Genomic DNA, 18,107 nt, shown 5'->3' on the forward strand with positions numbered 1-18,107 from the left:
TTTTATTTAACGTCAACGTTATTATGAGCGAAAAACTTTGGATTCCTTTTGACGAAAAATGCGGAAACGTAGGTGAATGAAATTTTGCATAGTTATAGTTTATATGGTGAAGGAATGCATCGAGCTTAAATATTATTTTGTAATTATGCTTTTAGCATAGGTACATTTTTTCAACAAATAAAACATTACACACACTACAATGTGCACACTATTATTATTACAATATTATTACTTTATGAATGACAAGCCTATACATACCGCATACGAATTATACTCTTTTGTTTATGGTTGAAGTCTGTTGTCAAATTAAAATGGATTGTTGTTTTTTTATTAAATCTGAAATAGTCAATAAATTAAACGGGCAGCCAAAAGAAGAAGATAATAATTAAATTTGGCCATCCGCCATAGCCATTGGGCGATCTCTAGTCTAAATAAAAAAGGACGTTAATTATTATTTAATAAATACGGTAATAAGCAAATGGGGTATTTACCGCGTTAGCTCTGTTTAATTGAACAAAAACTACGTAGCTGCATGTGGCTGTTAATAAAAGAACCTGACATCTATTGTTTACTAACAAACTATCATTACGCATCATCATTAGCCGTGAGTCGTTTATCTAGAAATATTTAAAAATCTCCTAATGGCTTATTACTTTGTTCTTAAGAATATATAATATATTATTGAAATGAATACTTCCTTCATAAGATATAATATTTTAATATTATTCAAATAAAATCGAAATATTCCTCACCATTTTACGAGTTTGCATTTTATCTAATTCTTTATGGTTATGTTTTATTTTCAAATATTTTTGCCAAAGGTGAAAAAAATCTAATGCGGTCATTTCATGCAAAGAGCACGCGCCACTTTGCGTAAATATAACGTGGATGTTTTTACTAGTAAGAGGCACGGACGTAAAAAAAGTACGGACGTAACCTTCTCTAATCACGAGTGAAGCCTAGTTATGGCCGCCCGTGTAGGACGTGTGCGTGATATGAGGGTTGCCATATAAATCATAAATTTCCCTACTTTTAAATTTTGTAAACTCAGACAAGTTAAATGTATTTTTTATACTTATACATATTTTTATGTTTTTTTCGCTTCAGAAATGTAAGCGGTTGTTAAAGATGTCATAATGAAAATATTATTTTTATGACACTATAGATAGAAAAAAAAAACACATATTACGTACGGAGAAGTATATTATTTACATAACATTATTAGTAATAATGATTATGTACAAACATTTACAATAATAAAATTATTACTAGCTATTTGACCGAGCTTTGCTCGGTATTCGATAAAACACGAATAAAATGTCATTTTCTAAAAATAATTCCTAGCTAGACAGATTTATCGCCCCCGAAACCTATATAAGAAACCTGTATACGAAAAGATATAAGATACTTAAGTCCCGTAACCCGTACCTATCTTCAAACAATCAAGTAATGTTAAATAAATAATGGCTTGTTAAATCAGTTAACGGCCTGTTAGAACTATCGAGAGTTCTACCATGCGCTAACTTCAAATCAAATCACCTAACATGGTGTTAAATTTATTCCTGGTCTAGAGGTCCATTCAATATTTTCATTCCTACTAGGTCTCAATGACGCTCGGGTGACTACACCAATAGCACCTTCCCTCCCCTACTACTGAAGGAAATCTAAGACAACAATTTTATCTATGGACGCTTCACACCACGTCAGTCTGACCCCGTGCTAAGTACCTGAAGGACTTGTGTTACGGGTACCAAACAACGGATATATATTTAATACTGATATACTATACATATTATATTTAAGATTTTTATTATATGATACACATATTTAATACACACCCATGACCCAGGACCTTTGAAAACTTTTTGTTCCGTCGGCAGGATTCGAACCCGCGACCCCCGGCTTGAGCGACCGACAGCCCACCCACTGAGCCACAGAGGTCGTCAAACAACAGTTATATCCACTTTTGTAAATTAAGAAATTAATAGGGGTGTAGACTATTTTTAGGAAATATATTTATTTTACAGATGGACCATCAAGGAAGTTGATTCCTATGCAACTGACAGACCAACGTTATTTGGTCGAATACTTATGTCAATTCAATGTTAATTGTGATCTGTCGGCTGGGTTTGACGTAACGCAACCAAACTACTTATGTCCCCGATTTGCATAGGAATCAACTTCTCTGATAGTACATAAGTATTTTGTTACACCTAAAAATATGTATAAAAAATAAATACACTCTTATTTCAATTTAAAAAATCACTTATTAAATATAAAAAATATTATAAAGTTATTAAGTAAAATATGTCCATTTTCGGTAATTCTATAATACAAACTGTCAAAAAAACAATAATTTGTATTAGATTTCGTTTACTGTCTACACCCCTATTATTGTATTCCTGCCTAATTACTGGTCAATAGTATGCTAAATACTTACATGACACTAATAAAAGACAATAAAATTAATTATTTGATTATCTAAAAATAATTTAAAATTTTCCCCGGTTTGGGGAAAATTTCCCCACTTTGTTATGGACATTACTGACCTGTTGAAGTTGAATTAATATTTACATTATTTTATCAAAATACTTTAAAAATATGTTATCTTACCTATGAAATATTATTCCTTGGTGTTTTTTGTGTAAGGTTGTATTGTTCTTGCACCATTTTACAACACAAGATAGCATATTTATTTTTATTTATGAATGACAAAGATGTGTCACCGCGATGCAGTCTAATTGCGTAATGGCGGTACGATCGGCTTATTTCAGTGCGAGTGTGCGTGCAAGATGTGTACATATGATCGCCTGGGCTTATTAAGGGTGCTTCACTCATTTCTTAATGGCGATCCGTCCGTATTTTTTTTACGTCCGTGGTAAGAGGTATAATATTATTTCTGTAGATCTTAGTAGGTTCTAATCACTTGTTTATAAGCAGTAGTTCTCTAAATACTAAATAGGTGGCCACTTCAAAACATTGTACTCTAATTACTTCCTGTGGTACAACGGTACTCACTTACGTTACGTTATTGTAAACAAACTATTTTATTTACAACACCGCTCCATAGAATCTGATATGCTCACTCCTTACAATGGTTTCTTACAGTAGGAACCACGGTCCAAACCAGGAAGCAAGTCACATAAACAAATCCCAAAATTGGTAATCTGACATTAGTTTGAACGACGAAATGATTCATAAAACTAATTCATGCTTATGTTAGTACAAAATATTAGTTAGGACTACCTATTCAATGCTATTTTGCCTACTAAGTTTTTAAAATATTTTAATTGATAAAAAAAGTACAGCCAAACATACAACTCCTATTTTGGAAGTCGGTTAAAAGCAAATATTAGTTTAGTTTTATCGCAAGAGAGACGAAGGACTTAAACTTTGGTCTAAATAATTAGTTGAATACCGTCAAATTTCAAGCTACGAACTTTGCTACGAAGTGCTACGAAATGTTTTCTTTTGTTCGTCAAGACGTATTCCTTCCTTTTAAAATATATTAATATAATATTTTGAGTTCTATTTAAAACAAATCTTCACTTAAAGTAGTTTTTTTCAGATAAAAAATAATTAAGTATTTGATTTTGATGCAATCCTTGGGCTGGCTGGATTTATATGCGTCCGCCCGAACGCGCGGTTTGGCGGCTAAAATGCGAAATTACATCAAATCAAATGTATTTTACGATTTATTTAAATAACGGCGCGGTTGTGCTCTCATTTACTTAATATATTTGCTTGTAATCTCGCGGCGTAGCCGCTGGACCGCGCGTTCGCGCCGTCGCATATAAATTCAGCCAAGATGACTTTCCGATTTTTGCTGCGAGCCCCCGCGCCGACAAAAATTCAAATAAAATGCCGTGTTATGACATAGGCTTCATTTTACTCTACGCCTGCGCCACTAGCTTTTACGCCACAAGCGGCGGCAGCATGGGTGATGGGTCGCCACACACATGTCAGTAGAAAATGATACCTATAGTACTTAATGATACCTATATGTCATTAACGGCCGTTCCCAATATTTGATCTATCTCTGGTTTTGCCCTACTAGAGATAGGAATAGCTCACATTAGACATTAGAGACATATATTTTATGTCAATTCTATGTTAGCTGCGATCGGTTGTATGTCAAACCAGAGATAGATTGAATATTGGGAACGGCCGTAAGTGTCTTTTTATTTGACTTTCTGTCGGTCGCGGCTAGCCGCGTAAATATCGGAAACTCACTTTTAGTTTTTGTAACTTTGTAACCTAGGCGTACAAAATAGTAAACCCAGTGCCTTCATTATCTTCGGTGACTAATATTTAACTGCGTTACATTCAATTACTTTTGTGGGAAAAGTACTACATACAGTACAAAAATCACGACATCCATAAAATAATCGTAACTTGACTATTTAGACTAACGACTAAACGTGCAAATTAAGTGAGCCACTAAACTTATTGGGGTCATTTGAGGACACCTCACGTTTTATTTTATCGCGTTATAACTCGTCGTAAAATCGTGTTATACTTTTTTATTTTTATGCAAATACAAATAACTTTTATTATAAGTACACAAAATTTAATTTGGAGTCCAATTATTTCCAATAATTATTACCAAACTAACTACTGTTACACACGAGCGTATATATAGCTTTGGTAAGGGGCACGATTTCACAAGTAAGATGGCAAGTAATGCCTTATAAACGAACATGCTATTACACCTATTAGTTATTACAATGCAATAAATACGTCATTCCAAAGCCGTGAAATTTAACCCCAAGTCCATATACTTAATATTTTAAAACATAACAGTTAGCTTTCGCACGGTTTCTTTGCAGTATGATTTAGTCCTTACTCCTTCGGTTGGATTTATTTGCGGCGGCCCAAACGCGCGGCTTGGTGGCTACACCGCGAGACGACAAGCAAATGTAATATTATTATAATTATTATGTAAGGCCGTGCGCCCTTTGCGACTTTTTGTAGCGATGCAGTCGCAATACTGTCGCATATTGCATCGATACAGTCGCAATACAGTCGCTAGCTGTGTGTTTTGTATGGAGCTGCAAATGCGACTAACGCGCGATAGTATAGTGATGCAGTCGTATCTCGTGCGCTTCATAGTCGCGCAACTGCATCGCTACTAAAAGTCGCAGTGGGCGAAGGCTCTAAATAATAGAGCGACCGCGCCGCTTTAACATCACGGTGCAGCGGCCAAAACTCACGTTCGCGCGGTCGCATAAGTCCGCCTTACTAAATTTTTGAGACTGTCGTGTCCCTATCAATATGCAAAGAGTAATTTTCCTTGAGCATTTCATCAGGAGCAATGAAAGTACAATTTAATCCTGTTGACAGTGAGTCACGGTGGATGTGAGTCGTTAGTCTTGCGACAGTACTGCGTAGTAAGTCGTTGAACTAATACAACTATTGGGTCACTCAGAAAATGGGTCATTACTTTTTTTAAAGCCAGTTCCGATGCTCTAAAACCCAGTTAAGCTCAGCTCTCTTTTTCCATCAGTATTATGGTGTAGGTTATACAGGGTGCTTAAGGATGCGTGTGTTTCTAATAATATAGTTAGTGTTCACTGTGAAAGTAGTAGCGCTAAAAGAGCAATTATTTTTATGATTTGTATGGGCAAGCCCTCCGGCGTCATGAACTGGCTCATTCTTTTTTTTTTTGATGCGCAGGGGAAACCCATCATAGGTGCCCCGGGTTGGGGGATGTGTCTCAGTTACTGAAGCACCCCGGGAGTGTGTGGGACTCCCGACGTCGGGCTTACCCACGACAACCACCTGCGGTTTGCCTTCAGCCGTATACTGAGGGATGTCTTGGATTTGTCTAACACAGGACTCCCTCCACGACCGGCGAATTGGCCCATCCTAAAGTATTATAACGTAGGTTTTTTACGCACTGTATACCTACCAGTTACCACAGCAGAAATATAAATATAATTCAGAGTATACCACCGCCTTCGGTCGAAAGATCTTCCTTTTCGGCCACCACGCATAATCCCACAACGGGTTTTGGTGTTGGCTTTCGGTGTATTGTGAACACAACTAGCTAATACTTTCATATTGTTAAGACGAATGGTTTAAAACAGTTGTGTCTGTTCTAGAATAAATAATTTAGTATATCGTCATGTCACAGTATTACAATAATAATATTTTATGTTACGTTTCAAGTGAGCGAGTAAAATTTGAAACTCAAGACCTAAATTACTCAGAGTAATCAGGTCATAACTCATAAAGTATACAATATACGTAGGATCAGGTCTGGAGCATAGATTATTAAATAGTTACTACGCTATCGCATCTAGGGTAGTCTTTTACATAATGCGGCAGTGATTATGTATTTTGCGACGCGTCATTTTGCGAGTCTTTGTACTATCAGAGAAGTTGATTCCTAGGCAGATGAGGGACCTACGTAGTTTGGTCGCATTACGTCAAACCCAGCCGACAGATCACAATTAACATTGAATTGACATGATCCGACCAAATGACGTTGGTCTGTGAACTGCCTAGGAATCAATTTCCTCGATGGTACAAATGACCCTTAGCACCTAATAATTGACGAATAATTTGATAACAAAAAAGCAAACTTAAAATTTGCTTACAGATTAGGTACACATAGAGGCGTGACATGCAAAATAAAGTCAAGGTTTATAGCTCGGTACATACAGTATTGTCTACAGAGTATGTTATCTGCAATTCACAATGGCCGATCGGCCAATAAAGTAACCGAATGGAGGCTGATTTACCTAAGTATTAAGCTGATGCTATAACCAATATCACTTCTTTGTTTACTAGACGTTCCGCGCGGCTCTGCCCGCTTAAGTACAGAAGTAACTGGATGACCGAGCTTTGCTTTGCTTTGCTCGGTATATCAAACACTCATTGACTTCGTGTTACTTGATAACGCCATCTGCTGGTCGTTAAAACAATTAGTTGCTAACAAAATAGTATTATTATTCGCCAATAGATGTCAGGAAGAGTCATATCTTTCAGTTTATCGATTATCGATAAAACACGAATAAAAAGACATTTTCTGAAAATGATTCCAAGCTTTATCGCCCCCGAAACCCCCTATATACTAAATTTCATGAAAATCGTTGGAGCCGATATATATATATATATATATATATATATATATATATATATATATATATATATATATATATATATATATATATATATATATATATATATGTTCTCGCGGAATCTTATATCTTTAAACGAGCAATTCTTATATATATATATATATATATATATATATATATATATATATATATATATATATATAAGAATTGCTCGTTTAAAGATATAAGATTCCGCGAGAACACTGTACATTTTCCAGCAAAAAAGGAGCCTAACTCCTTCGCGTGGTCTACTCTTTATGTACAGTGACAATTGAATTCATGAAAACTAGTCCAATAGTCCAATTTTTTCATCTAAATACCAATCAATACCTCTCTAGATAATAAATCGTTTACAGTAAATTAGAAGAGTCACAAAACTTCATTTTAATGTAACTAGTTTTACTAAAATTTATGATACCTAATTTGAAATACAAATCTGTCAAAGTTGCATATTATTTATTTCTTATAGAAACTCAAGTAAAATAACTCGAACGGACTATACTATCGATAGCAAAATACTATACTATCGATAGTAAAATATACATCACTAGCACACGCACACATTGACAGATCGAAAATGGTCACGCATTTTCGGGTTGTCAGGTGGTCTATACGACAGTATATAAGTCTATGGGTATGACCAACGTCAGTAAATGAAAATTCTGAAAAGTTGTCAGCCATGTAAACAGAGAATGTAAGTTACAGATATACCGTCGTACGTTGCCGTAAATTAAAAAATGCATTTTTGCAGTGATTGTCCTAGAATGTTAACAAAGTTGATGCTTATTGCTCGACCAGATCCAAAACTTTGCAATAGGCTCAAACTACTTAAGCACAAAACAATTGACCGCAACAACTGCATGAGTTTCTTACGTCGGTTCTTCTCGCAGGGTTAGTTCCCGAACCGGTGGTAGGAATCATGTTGACTTTGAGAGAACATTTGCAAAAAATTATTCTAGAAATAAAAAAAAATTGAGTTTGAGTAAGTTTTTGGACATTATGGCATATTCGGCATCCGTATTACTACTGTAAATCTGAGTGTATCTCGTCTGTCGGTTGGTACCGTACTCTGTTACCTCTTCAAGCCCAAACCGCTGGACTGATACTGCTATTTGGTATGGAGATACTTTGAGTCCTAAAAAAGGACATACAGTACTTTTTTTTACTAGCCTATACTGTTGGGCAAAGGCCTCCCTCCTTCCATCTGTCTCCAACGCCACCGCAGGCCAGCCTGGCTAGTAGGCATCCAGTTTATCTCGCCATCTTTTTCGAGGCCGTTCATGGTGATGTCGTCCGTCCTCTGGTACCCACTCTGTGGTGACCTTAGAATAGTTATATTATATCCCAAAAAAAATATATTTTATTATTGTTCGAATTTTGGCGCAACGGAGTTGCGGGCTTCATCTAACGTCTTATACAGTGTGTTACTCCTCTATCCTTGTATCTACAAGGAACACGTGCACACCCTAAAGTATTATCATTATCACTTTTTTTTTTATGAAATAAGGGGGCAAACGAGCAAACGGGTCACGTGATGGAAAGCAACTTCCGTCGCCCATGGACACTCGCAGCATCAGAAGAGTTGCAAGTGCGTTGCCGGCCTTTTAAGAGGGAATAGAGTAATAGGGCGGGTAGGGAAGGGAAGGGAAGGGAATAGTTGAGGGTAGGGAAGGGAATGGGGTAGGGGTTAGGGGATTGGGCCTCCGGTAAACTCACTCACTCGGCGAAACACAGCGCAAGCGCTGTTTCACGCCGGTTTTCTGTGAGAACGTGGTATTTATCCGGTCGAGCCAGCCCATTCGTGCCGAAGCATGGCTCTCCCACGTATTATTTTTGTTACACCTGTACCTATATAAAATTCTCGTGTCACAATGTTAGTTACCGTACTTCTCCGAGACGGCTTTACTGATTTTTACCAAATTTTATATTATGCATATTCAGTAGGTCTGAGAATCGGCTGACTGACGCCGATCATTGTTTGTGCGACGGGATAGCGATGGACGTTGCCATGTGCGTTATATTTAGTCACTTCAATAAAAATATAATATGGGCGAAATACTTTATATGGCAAGACAACGTTTGCAGGGACAGCTATAATAGTATATTATTATATAGTTCAACAGCATTGATAAGAGCTGGTTTTCATGGTATGCCTAGGGCGGGAGGCCTGATTCTCATAATTCGAATGTCACTAGATTAAACACTATACTATTTCTCTTGCTCGAATCAGTAAACCACTCGTGCGAGTAACATTGTTGGTGGCTTACAAAACAAGTGATTCAATGCATTAAATTAGACCTGTATTTAAGCCATTGATTGGACTTGTTAATTGAATAAGTATTTTTTAAGTAGAAGAACCTTGAGTGTAGCCATAGACTAAGGAAAATCTAGTCTCTGGTGTAGCTAAGATTATTTACATAGAAGAGTTTGTAGATTTTGTAGCGCAGGCGGGTTTTCAAAGATCGAAATAGGCTTTCTAAGGGTTCCATTGTAGCTGCGTAGCCGACCAATGATCTTGCTTTGGCATCACTTACATGAACATGTTGAAAAACCGAGTATCTACACCTGTATTGTATACTTAATTACAAATCGTATTTACAGAAGTCGAGCAAATCGCCTGCCATTGTTCCTCACTCAATATATTTTGTTCTTCCTCGATTGTGTTGACAGGTGTGATTAACCTTTTGTCTGAAATTTTTAGATTACAATTGCCAAAAAATGTTTTGTACATCATTTTCATCATAAAATTTTTAAAAGATAATGTATTCTTGTATTTAATATGATTCATGGCCTGCTAACGTCAACGTGGATATATTTTACAAATCTTTTGTTATATATTTTCTCTTCATTGATAGGAAGATCGACGGAGAAATCATGATTTTCAACCAAAGTTCAGGGAAAAGAAGAGGGTTAAAATTACTCATTCCTAGTTTCTAAGGTTTTTGACAACTTTCCTTGATTGGCTAACGTCGAAGCCGTTAACCAATCAACTAAGTCATTGAAGAGATAAACTCTTAACAAAAATCCCCAGAAACTATAAATACACTTGTTAGCTGCTTAACGCGTGTAATAATTTGATTTGCATCACTATTGCATGCTGTTACCGTCTTGATAAGATTTGAATTAAATAAATTGAGCATTTCATAGAGAACAAAGATTCTATAGTAGGTGCCTACCATTTTAAATAGTTTCAGTTATCAGTAGTTCTTACTTACTTCATCTCTATTACTTCTCTATTTTGTCATATATCAGTAGCTAATTTCCATTTACGTCATTTATTTTAGCGGCAAAATTCATTCACATCTGCTTCATCACCTTGCCAATGCAATGTAAACAAACAACTTTAAGCGCGTCCAAATTTTATTTTATCATAAACTGCCATTTTCATCTTGAATAACTATTTAAGGTCTGTTTGTCTAAGGCCTAATTTCACAAACTTTTGTTAGTGCTAACAGCTTGTTAAAATGTCATGAATAACGAAATGTGATACATTTCGTTTTTCATATGAATGAATATCCAATTTGGTATATTGGAAACATTTAAATATTATGACGGACATAGAAAGCGGAAATCAAATATTATGATACTCTGCGGAAATATTTTTTATAAATATGTAGAATGTAGATAAATATGTAGGAATGTGTATAAAAAGTTCAGGATCCCTGTATCAGGCAAATAGCTTGTAGATATTATCTCGCGGGACTATTGTGCTGGCGAGATGTGCTGATACAAACTTACTATGACTAATACTACTAGTTTGTACTAGATGTAGTACTAATTTACTAGAACATACTAGCGGAAACTTTGTTAGTATACCGCAACTTTGGCCAAAATTTTAATTTTTGTATTTACTTAACCTCAATCATCACAATCTAAACGTTTATAAATTAAAAAAAAAAACACTTTTTAATCACTTAACATGCATTTACACGGCTGAATATAAAGATTATAATAATTAACTATTCGTGTTACGATTACGATGTTAACGATTACTCGATGTTAACACGAAACAAATTATTAATCGTTCACACGATTAATAAGGACCTTCGTTTGTACTACAAGTGCAACCTTATCTATAGTATACCCCATGGCCAATACTAATGTAATTTATGTAAGTTATGAGTAGGTACTGGGTACCTAATAAATTAATAATATAAATAAATTATTAGGTATTAGGCACAAATAAAATAAATGAAATAACTACTTATTAGATGTATTCAAGATGTATTACAAAGCTAATACGGTATGTGCAAAGAAAAATTATCTTATATATAAAATTCTCGTGTCACAACTCACAATGTTAGGCCGCATACTCCTCCGAAACGGCTTTACTGATTTTAACCAAATTTTATATGCATATTCAGTGGGTCTGAGAATCAGCTACTGGGTACTTTTTATATTGATAAGTGCATTTGTTGATTATATAATAGTAAATTATTACAACTCGAGACTAACGGCGACCATTGTTTTGTGCGACGGGATAGCGACGGACGTTGCCATGGTGACATTGGTGACATACTTATTTTAGTCACTTCAATAAAATAATACGATCGAAATACTTTATATGGCAAAGAAACGTTTGCCGGGACAGCTAGTAAATAAATAAAATGAAATGGTTTTTCTTATCAGCAAGATGTTGTATATTGAGAGCTATACAGTTTTTTGGGAAAAAATATCGTACCTATGTACTTTCCGGACACTAAATTAATTATTTATTAAGAGGAGTCCACACCGCCCTTTTTTCCATACAAACGTTGTCCCCTGTTTCCTCCCTGGATAATGCTAGTAGAGTTATAATGTTTTTCCTGAATATCTACGGCCACTAATACAATGTCCCTATGTTTTCTTTTTTTTCATAATTTAATTATTAAATAAGATATGAACGTTCAAAAACCCAAAAAAAATGGCCAGATTTTCCACTGTGTTCAAACGTCCAGAAAACAGATTTGGCTAGATTATACAAAAAAAGCAAAACATAGGAACACAGCTCAAGCCTTTTTTTAATCTTTAAGTACTTAAATCGGTTAAGTTTTGGAGAAGGAATCAGGGGACAACGAATCGTTGATTTTCTGGATTTTCTGCAGTTGTCTCTATCGCGTTCTGCGGTATAGGCTTGAGGCAAGGGAGACAGCTATAGATATTACACGTACTTTTTTTTCATTTCTCTAGCCCCTGTTGTATCCTCTTAAGTATATTTTTCTCTACGGAAAAGACTGAGTTACTTATATAACTTTTTATCGAATAACGAAACTTCTGGATAAGCTAATAATAAAACTAAGGGCCTATTTTACCACTTCCTGATAAGTGACGAATAGGCTATCCACCAATTAACTTGACAGATCAAGTATGGAGAATCTGTCAAAAAAGTTGTGAATAGCCTATTCGGAACTATATCAGAATGTGGTGAAACAGGCCCTAAGTGATTGTAAGGGTATGATGATATAATAATATCATACCCTATATATAATAACTATCGCTACCCATACAGGTTTCACCAGAGTAAATGATTATTTGATTAAATGTTTCACCATCAGGCATCAGGCGTATCGCTATAGTGATTAATAATACAACATGTTGTAGTCTTGTATTTGAGTTATTAAAAATAACAACAATAATACAATATAATTATTTATTATGTTTGTTTCAGACGAGCCGAGTGCCGCCGGAATCGAACCCCCTGTAAACTCTAGTCCGCGAGACCGACACCCCCGCTGCCCGCCCGCATAGGATGGTAGAAACTGACCCTGGGCCTAAGAGACCTCACAGTGAGTTAACTCTTATTATTTTTAAAGTTGAAAAATTGACGTAATCGAGTGTTCTTAATTCTTATTATCAGCTTTATGTTCTTTGGCCGTTTGTGCACTACACGGAAATTTACCAACAGCCGGCCCGACGCGGGCGTCCTGTAGCGGTAGCACGGCGACCAACGGAAATGCGAAAGTATGGACAAACTGTGGAAATAAACCTAAGGTGCCGTTCCGATCTTTTTTCGTTCCGAAAAATTCAATTAAAATGCCACTTTATGACACACTATAGTATATGTCATAATGTAGGATATTATTTGAATTTTTAGAACTATAGTCTGTCATAAAGTGACATTTTAAGTCAATTTTTCGGAACGAAAAAAGATCGGAACGGCACCTTAGGTTTATTTCCACAGTTTGTCCATACTTTCGCATTTCCGCTGGTCGCCGTGCTAGCACTACTGGGCCTCTAGACAAGTGGCAAAGCGCTAACGCTAACGCTAACGCTAGCGCTACAAAATGTTTGCGATTTGACATATCACATAAGTCATCGCTTCGCCAGCGAATACTAATGTCAAATCCATACATTTTGTAGCGCTCGCGCTAGCGTTAGCGTTAGCGTTTTGTCACTTGTCTACGGGGGCTGATTTCTAACCTTTTGATATGGAAAACATAAAAGTTATAAACGCCGCACGGTAAAATTCCATGTAGTGCACAAACACCCTTATTCTGTTTATTAATTTTTATTAATAATATATTATGTGCATATAAGAATATCGAAATGCGTGGAAAAGACTCGTCTTATTGTGGGCGTTCCTTTACAAATTACACAGCATAAAAATATTCTTATTAAGTAATATGTATATTTTATTGCTAAAAGTTTATAATCAATCATAATTTTGGGTACAATTCCCAAATGCATGTGGGTTAAGAAAATAAATTAAGTTTATTGACCCAGGAAATGTAGAGCCAGAGAACTCGAATTTGTACATTTGAGGTAAAATACTTAAGAATTGCGTAATTACAACGTAATTCTGTAATGTTTTATACAGGAGTCAGGAAATATTAAATTTTGAAAAAATATGATTATAATACTTGTGACTTAAAACGTAAATACTAAATATACTAGATTTTTTTTCCAACTTACAGTGTAGAGGTTTTTATACTAATAATTCTAAGCAATAAGCAAAATGTACGGGTGGCATTATAAGGGCCAGCTAATATACTAATATCTATGGACGCTTCACACCACGTGATTCATTTCATTTGACGACCTCTGTGGCTCAGTGGTGAGCGCGTTGGTAGCTCAAGCCGGGGGTCGCGGGTTCGAATCCCGCCGACGGAACAAAAAGTTTTCAATGTTCCCGGGTCTGGATGTGTATTAAATATGTGTATGATATAATAAAAATATTAAATATATGTATAGTATAAAAGTAATAATTACTTAAATATATTTCCGTTGTCTGGTAACTGTAACACAAGTCCTTCAGGTACTTAGCACGGGGCCAGACTGACGTGGTGTGAAGCGTCCATAGATATTATATACTAATTAGTACAGTACCTAATTTCATCAAAATTCAAAACCTATTCAGTGCTATAGTTTTGGGATGAGATAAGACAACCTACACAAACTTTCACATATTTGGGAATAGCTTTGTCCACACTGCGCCTTTTTCTGTTCGTCAAGGGCATGCGTTATAGCGCAGTCAACAGCGAACGTGAGGCATACCCGCGAAGCATGCCCTCTGATCGTATCCAAAACTTCAAAAATGACAATAACGCGTTGCGTTCCTTGACGCATTAAATTATTGAATGCGTCAATATGAAAGTTGATGACGAAAATTGAAGATAAAAGTGCACAGTGTGGAACTGTGGACATAGCTAATAGGACTTATTCCACTTAGGTCTTTTCAGTCTTGTCCAGTCTCCTCTCATTTTAGAGAGAGATAGAGAAGAGATAACCTTCATTTAACTTTTAAAGTACGATCGAGGAAATTGATTCCTAGGCAGTTGACGGTTATTGATCGGATCATGTCAATTCAATGTTATTTGTGATCTGTTGGCTGGGTTTGACGTAACGCGACCAAACTATGTAGGTCCCCCATCTGCCTAGGAATCAACTTCTCTGATAGTTTTTATATTACATTACGTAATATTTTATTTCAGATTGTGATGTAAAAACTGAACACCTAAACGGCCCTGGTGCTAAAAACTACGAACTTGGTACGTTGCAAATTATATATACTATCTATCCATACTAATAATATTATAAATGCGAAAGTGTGTCTCTCTGTCCGCTTGTGAACTCTTCACGCCCAAACCGCTGAACCGATTATGCTGAAATCTGGCATGGAGATACTTGAGTACCGAGAAAGATCATAGGATACTTTTTATCCCGGAAAAAATGTACGGTTCGTGCGCGATAGACGAATTTTAGGCGCAACGGATTTCCGGCGTCATCTAGTGAATATAAAATCTTCTCCTCTTCTGGCAGTCACTTAAAATATTTTTATATAACTTTTACTCATATTTTATTTAATGAGTAATGTTTAATAAAAGGACTGAATCATTTTAGGAGTGAAAAGTTGTCAACCCTTATATTCGTAGAGATAACCTCTTTTAAAATATATAGAGTTTCTTTTCCCAGGACTTTTTAAACATAAAATTATATTCCGATTTAACTCTTTACATGGAAATTAATAATCGCACTCTATCATGATTTATTTACGTCATAATAACCATTAAATAAAAATCTTTTTTAATCTGAATTTGTTGCAATTATTTGCTACTAATTGGGGTCCTTATCTTCACTTTTCTTTTGTATGTAAACCTTGGTGTAAACCATTTAGTATTATCTTAATCGGAATTTTTCATGCCAATAAATTTATTACGGCCTTCAGTCTCTTGTATAATACAAGATTTTTCACGTAACTTCGTCCATACATTGCGAGAATCGGAATTATTTTGTTTTTTCGGACTTAGTTATTCCTTCCCTTAGGCCTTAATTGGGCTTAACTATTGGTTATAGTGTTTGAGATGTTGCCCAAAACTTTGTACCCAAAAATTGGTAAATAGTGCGGAAACCGTGCATTTTTCTTACATTATATGTAGACTGTAGTCCTTGTACGAACTGAAAGTGACAGCTTTACGTATAAAATCATTTTTAAATAGTGATGAGCAAAAAAGGACTCAGACAGTCTTGGTTTTGGTACCTCAGTACAATATTGGTCTTAGACTTGGCCAAATCTGCCTGATCTCGGTCTTGGATTTGGTTTTTTTAGTTTTAGGATTCTTGGTCTCGACTCTTGGCATTGCTTTTTTGCAAGACCAAGACTAAGGCTGCAAGACCGATTTTGCTCATCACTAAAATTAGTTAGTTCTTAATTAGGTCAAGCGTGATGAGTGAAGACTGAAGAAATAATAGAGTGTCAAATACACTTTTCCATTTATGATATTAATATGATTAAAATTATATTTTGTTGTTTATTTTTTAGCTTAAATAATGTTATTTCCCAGCAGGCGTAGTCCCGCCACTGAAGACAAAGGTCGACCCTGAGAAAGGCTCCAACTCCGAGAAAGCTGACTTCGAGCGGGCGATCGAACTAACCGGTATGCCTTCATAATATTATTAACATATTTAATACAATATTATCATTACTATAGTTTATGCGGTAGTTAGAGGCGATGTCATTGATCCAGTCATTGATCCTCTGTTCATGGGCGCCGCCAGAAATAATTTCCAAGGGGTGCAGAGTTTAGTTTTATTCTTTTCTTTTTACTTTTTACGAACAACAGTGACTGTCTATGTACGCCAACAGAATACATTTAGCGTCGAAACATTACGAACTGTCTTTGTACGGCATGGTAATAGAGTTACGGACGGCTTTTTATTTCAATAATTCCTGTTGATCCCGAGATTCCCAAGGGGTGCAAGTGCACCACCTGGCACCACCCTGTCGGCGCTTATGCCTCTGTTTAAAAGTTGACGGATGATTTCATGGTTTTTCCTCAAAACCGCGATTACAAGGTGTAATGAAACTAAGTGATAATAACTACTTTAGGGTGTTTATGTGTTCTCTATCTAGAGTTCTCTGTAAAAGTAGCAGCGCTGAAATTTTTTTTTTGTGATTTGTAGTTGCAAATTCATGACGCTGCGGCGCTTGTCTATACAAATGACAAAAAAATACTGTTTCAGCGCTGCCACTTTCACAGTGAACACATACACACCCTAAATATCATCACTTAGTTTTGTTACACCCTGGACTCTGGAGACTCGTTTCACACTCGAAGATTTTTTTCTGGTGACAACGAGATACTTACTTAGTTTGTATGCGGGAGAAACAGATAAGCAGCTCTAGGGTCAATTCGGACCGCAACGCGACATGTAGATGCATTTCTTTTGTATAGATTTGACAGATTTGCAAGACGGCTCATGCTATTGAAGTCTGTCAATTCAATACAAATTTAGAAATGATTCTACGCGTCGCAGGGGTCTGAATTGACCCTTAGACCACTAGAGCTGCTTATCTGTTTCTCCCGCATTAGACCAATGACAGAATATCTGCGGGGTTAGGGGTAGTTAAAAATTGAAATATCGATGTTGTATCATTACACTATACCTACTATTATATAGTGTGTTCGTGTAAACATCGTTACAAATTGCCGATCTGGGCATACGTATGGGTATGAAGACGGCTTTTTTTTTAAATTCCCAGCATTGTTCTCATAGAAAAAGTTGTTCATTTTGACGGGCTCATGTGATGGTTTCAAGGGTAACGGTATTTACACTAACATTTTGTATAAATTCGAATTGCTTTTTGCTAAAATTCTCCACTTGAAAATACTGCGAGCTTGTACTGCCCGCTTGTCAAATGTTCCGCAGATGTGTTTTGGGAATTTATATTCCCATGTGCGCAGCGTTTAGGCTTTGGAGCGTACCTTTTAACATAATACTTCAGCATTTATTGTAAATTACAGATAATATTATATGCTGCATACTCTATGTAGGTAAATAATCAAAATAGTAGCTTGTAAACACAACAGTAGCTCCAGGCTCCTCATTTTACAGCCACATTAAGTACTTCTCACATTGTTTTCCCGTCGAAGCCTCCGTAGAAGGCGTGGCACGTGTAATTATATTTGTAAACAAACCCGTAGTATTCAGATTACAATGAATGAAAACTGCTGTCGCATAACTGCCGCAGTATAAGTGTAAAGAGTAGACCATGGTCATACTACG

The 18,107-nt window shown here is 36.0% G+C and overlaps 1 protein-coding gene across 3 annotated transcripts in view; it reads left to right on the top strand.

Moving 5' to 3' along the window:
- Nucleotides 1-18,107, top strand: part of LOC121734395 (synaptic vesicle glycoprotein 2B-like) — a 49,463-nt gene that overhangs the window by 15,868 nt on the left and 15,488 nt on the right. For 2 of the 3 annotated variants that reach the window (XM_042124995.1, XM_042124996.1), the window contains exons 2-4: nt 12,772-12,889; nt 15,035-15,091; nt 16,385-16,477. In XM_042124995.1, the coding sequence (XP_041980929.1) occupies nt 12,853-12,889; nt 15,035-15,091; nt 16,385-16,477 (187 nt within the window). In that variant the 5' untranslated portion in view covers nt 12,772-12,852. The remainder of the gene's footprint in view (nt 1-12,771; nt 12,890-15,034; nt 15,092-16,384; nt 16,478-18,107) is intronic. The other variant, XM_042124997.1, reaches the window with a different exon arrangement.

This window comes from Aricia agestis, chromosome 15 (assembly GCF_905147365.1).
Source record: "Aricia agestis chromosome 15, ilAriAges1.1, whole genome shotgun sequence".
NCBI classification, from domain to species: Eukaryota; Metazoa; Arthropoda; class Insecta; order Lepidoptera; family Lycaenidae; genus Aricia; species Aricia agestis.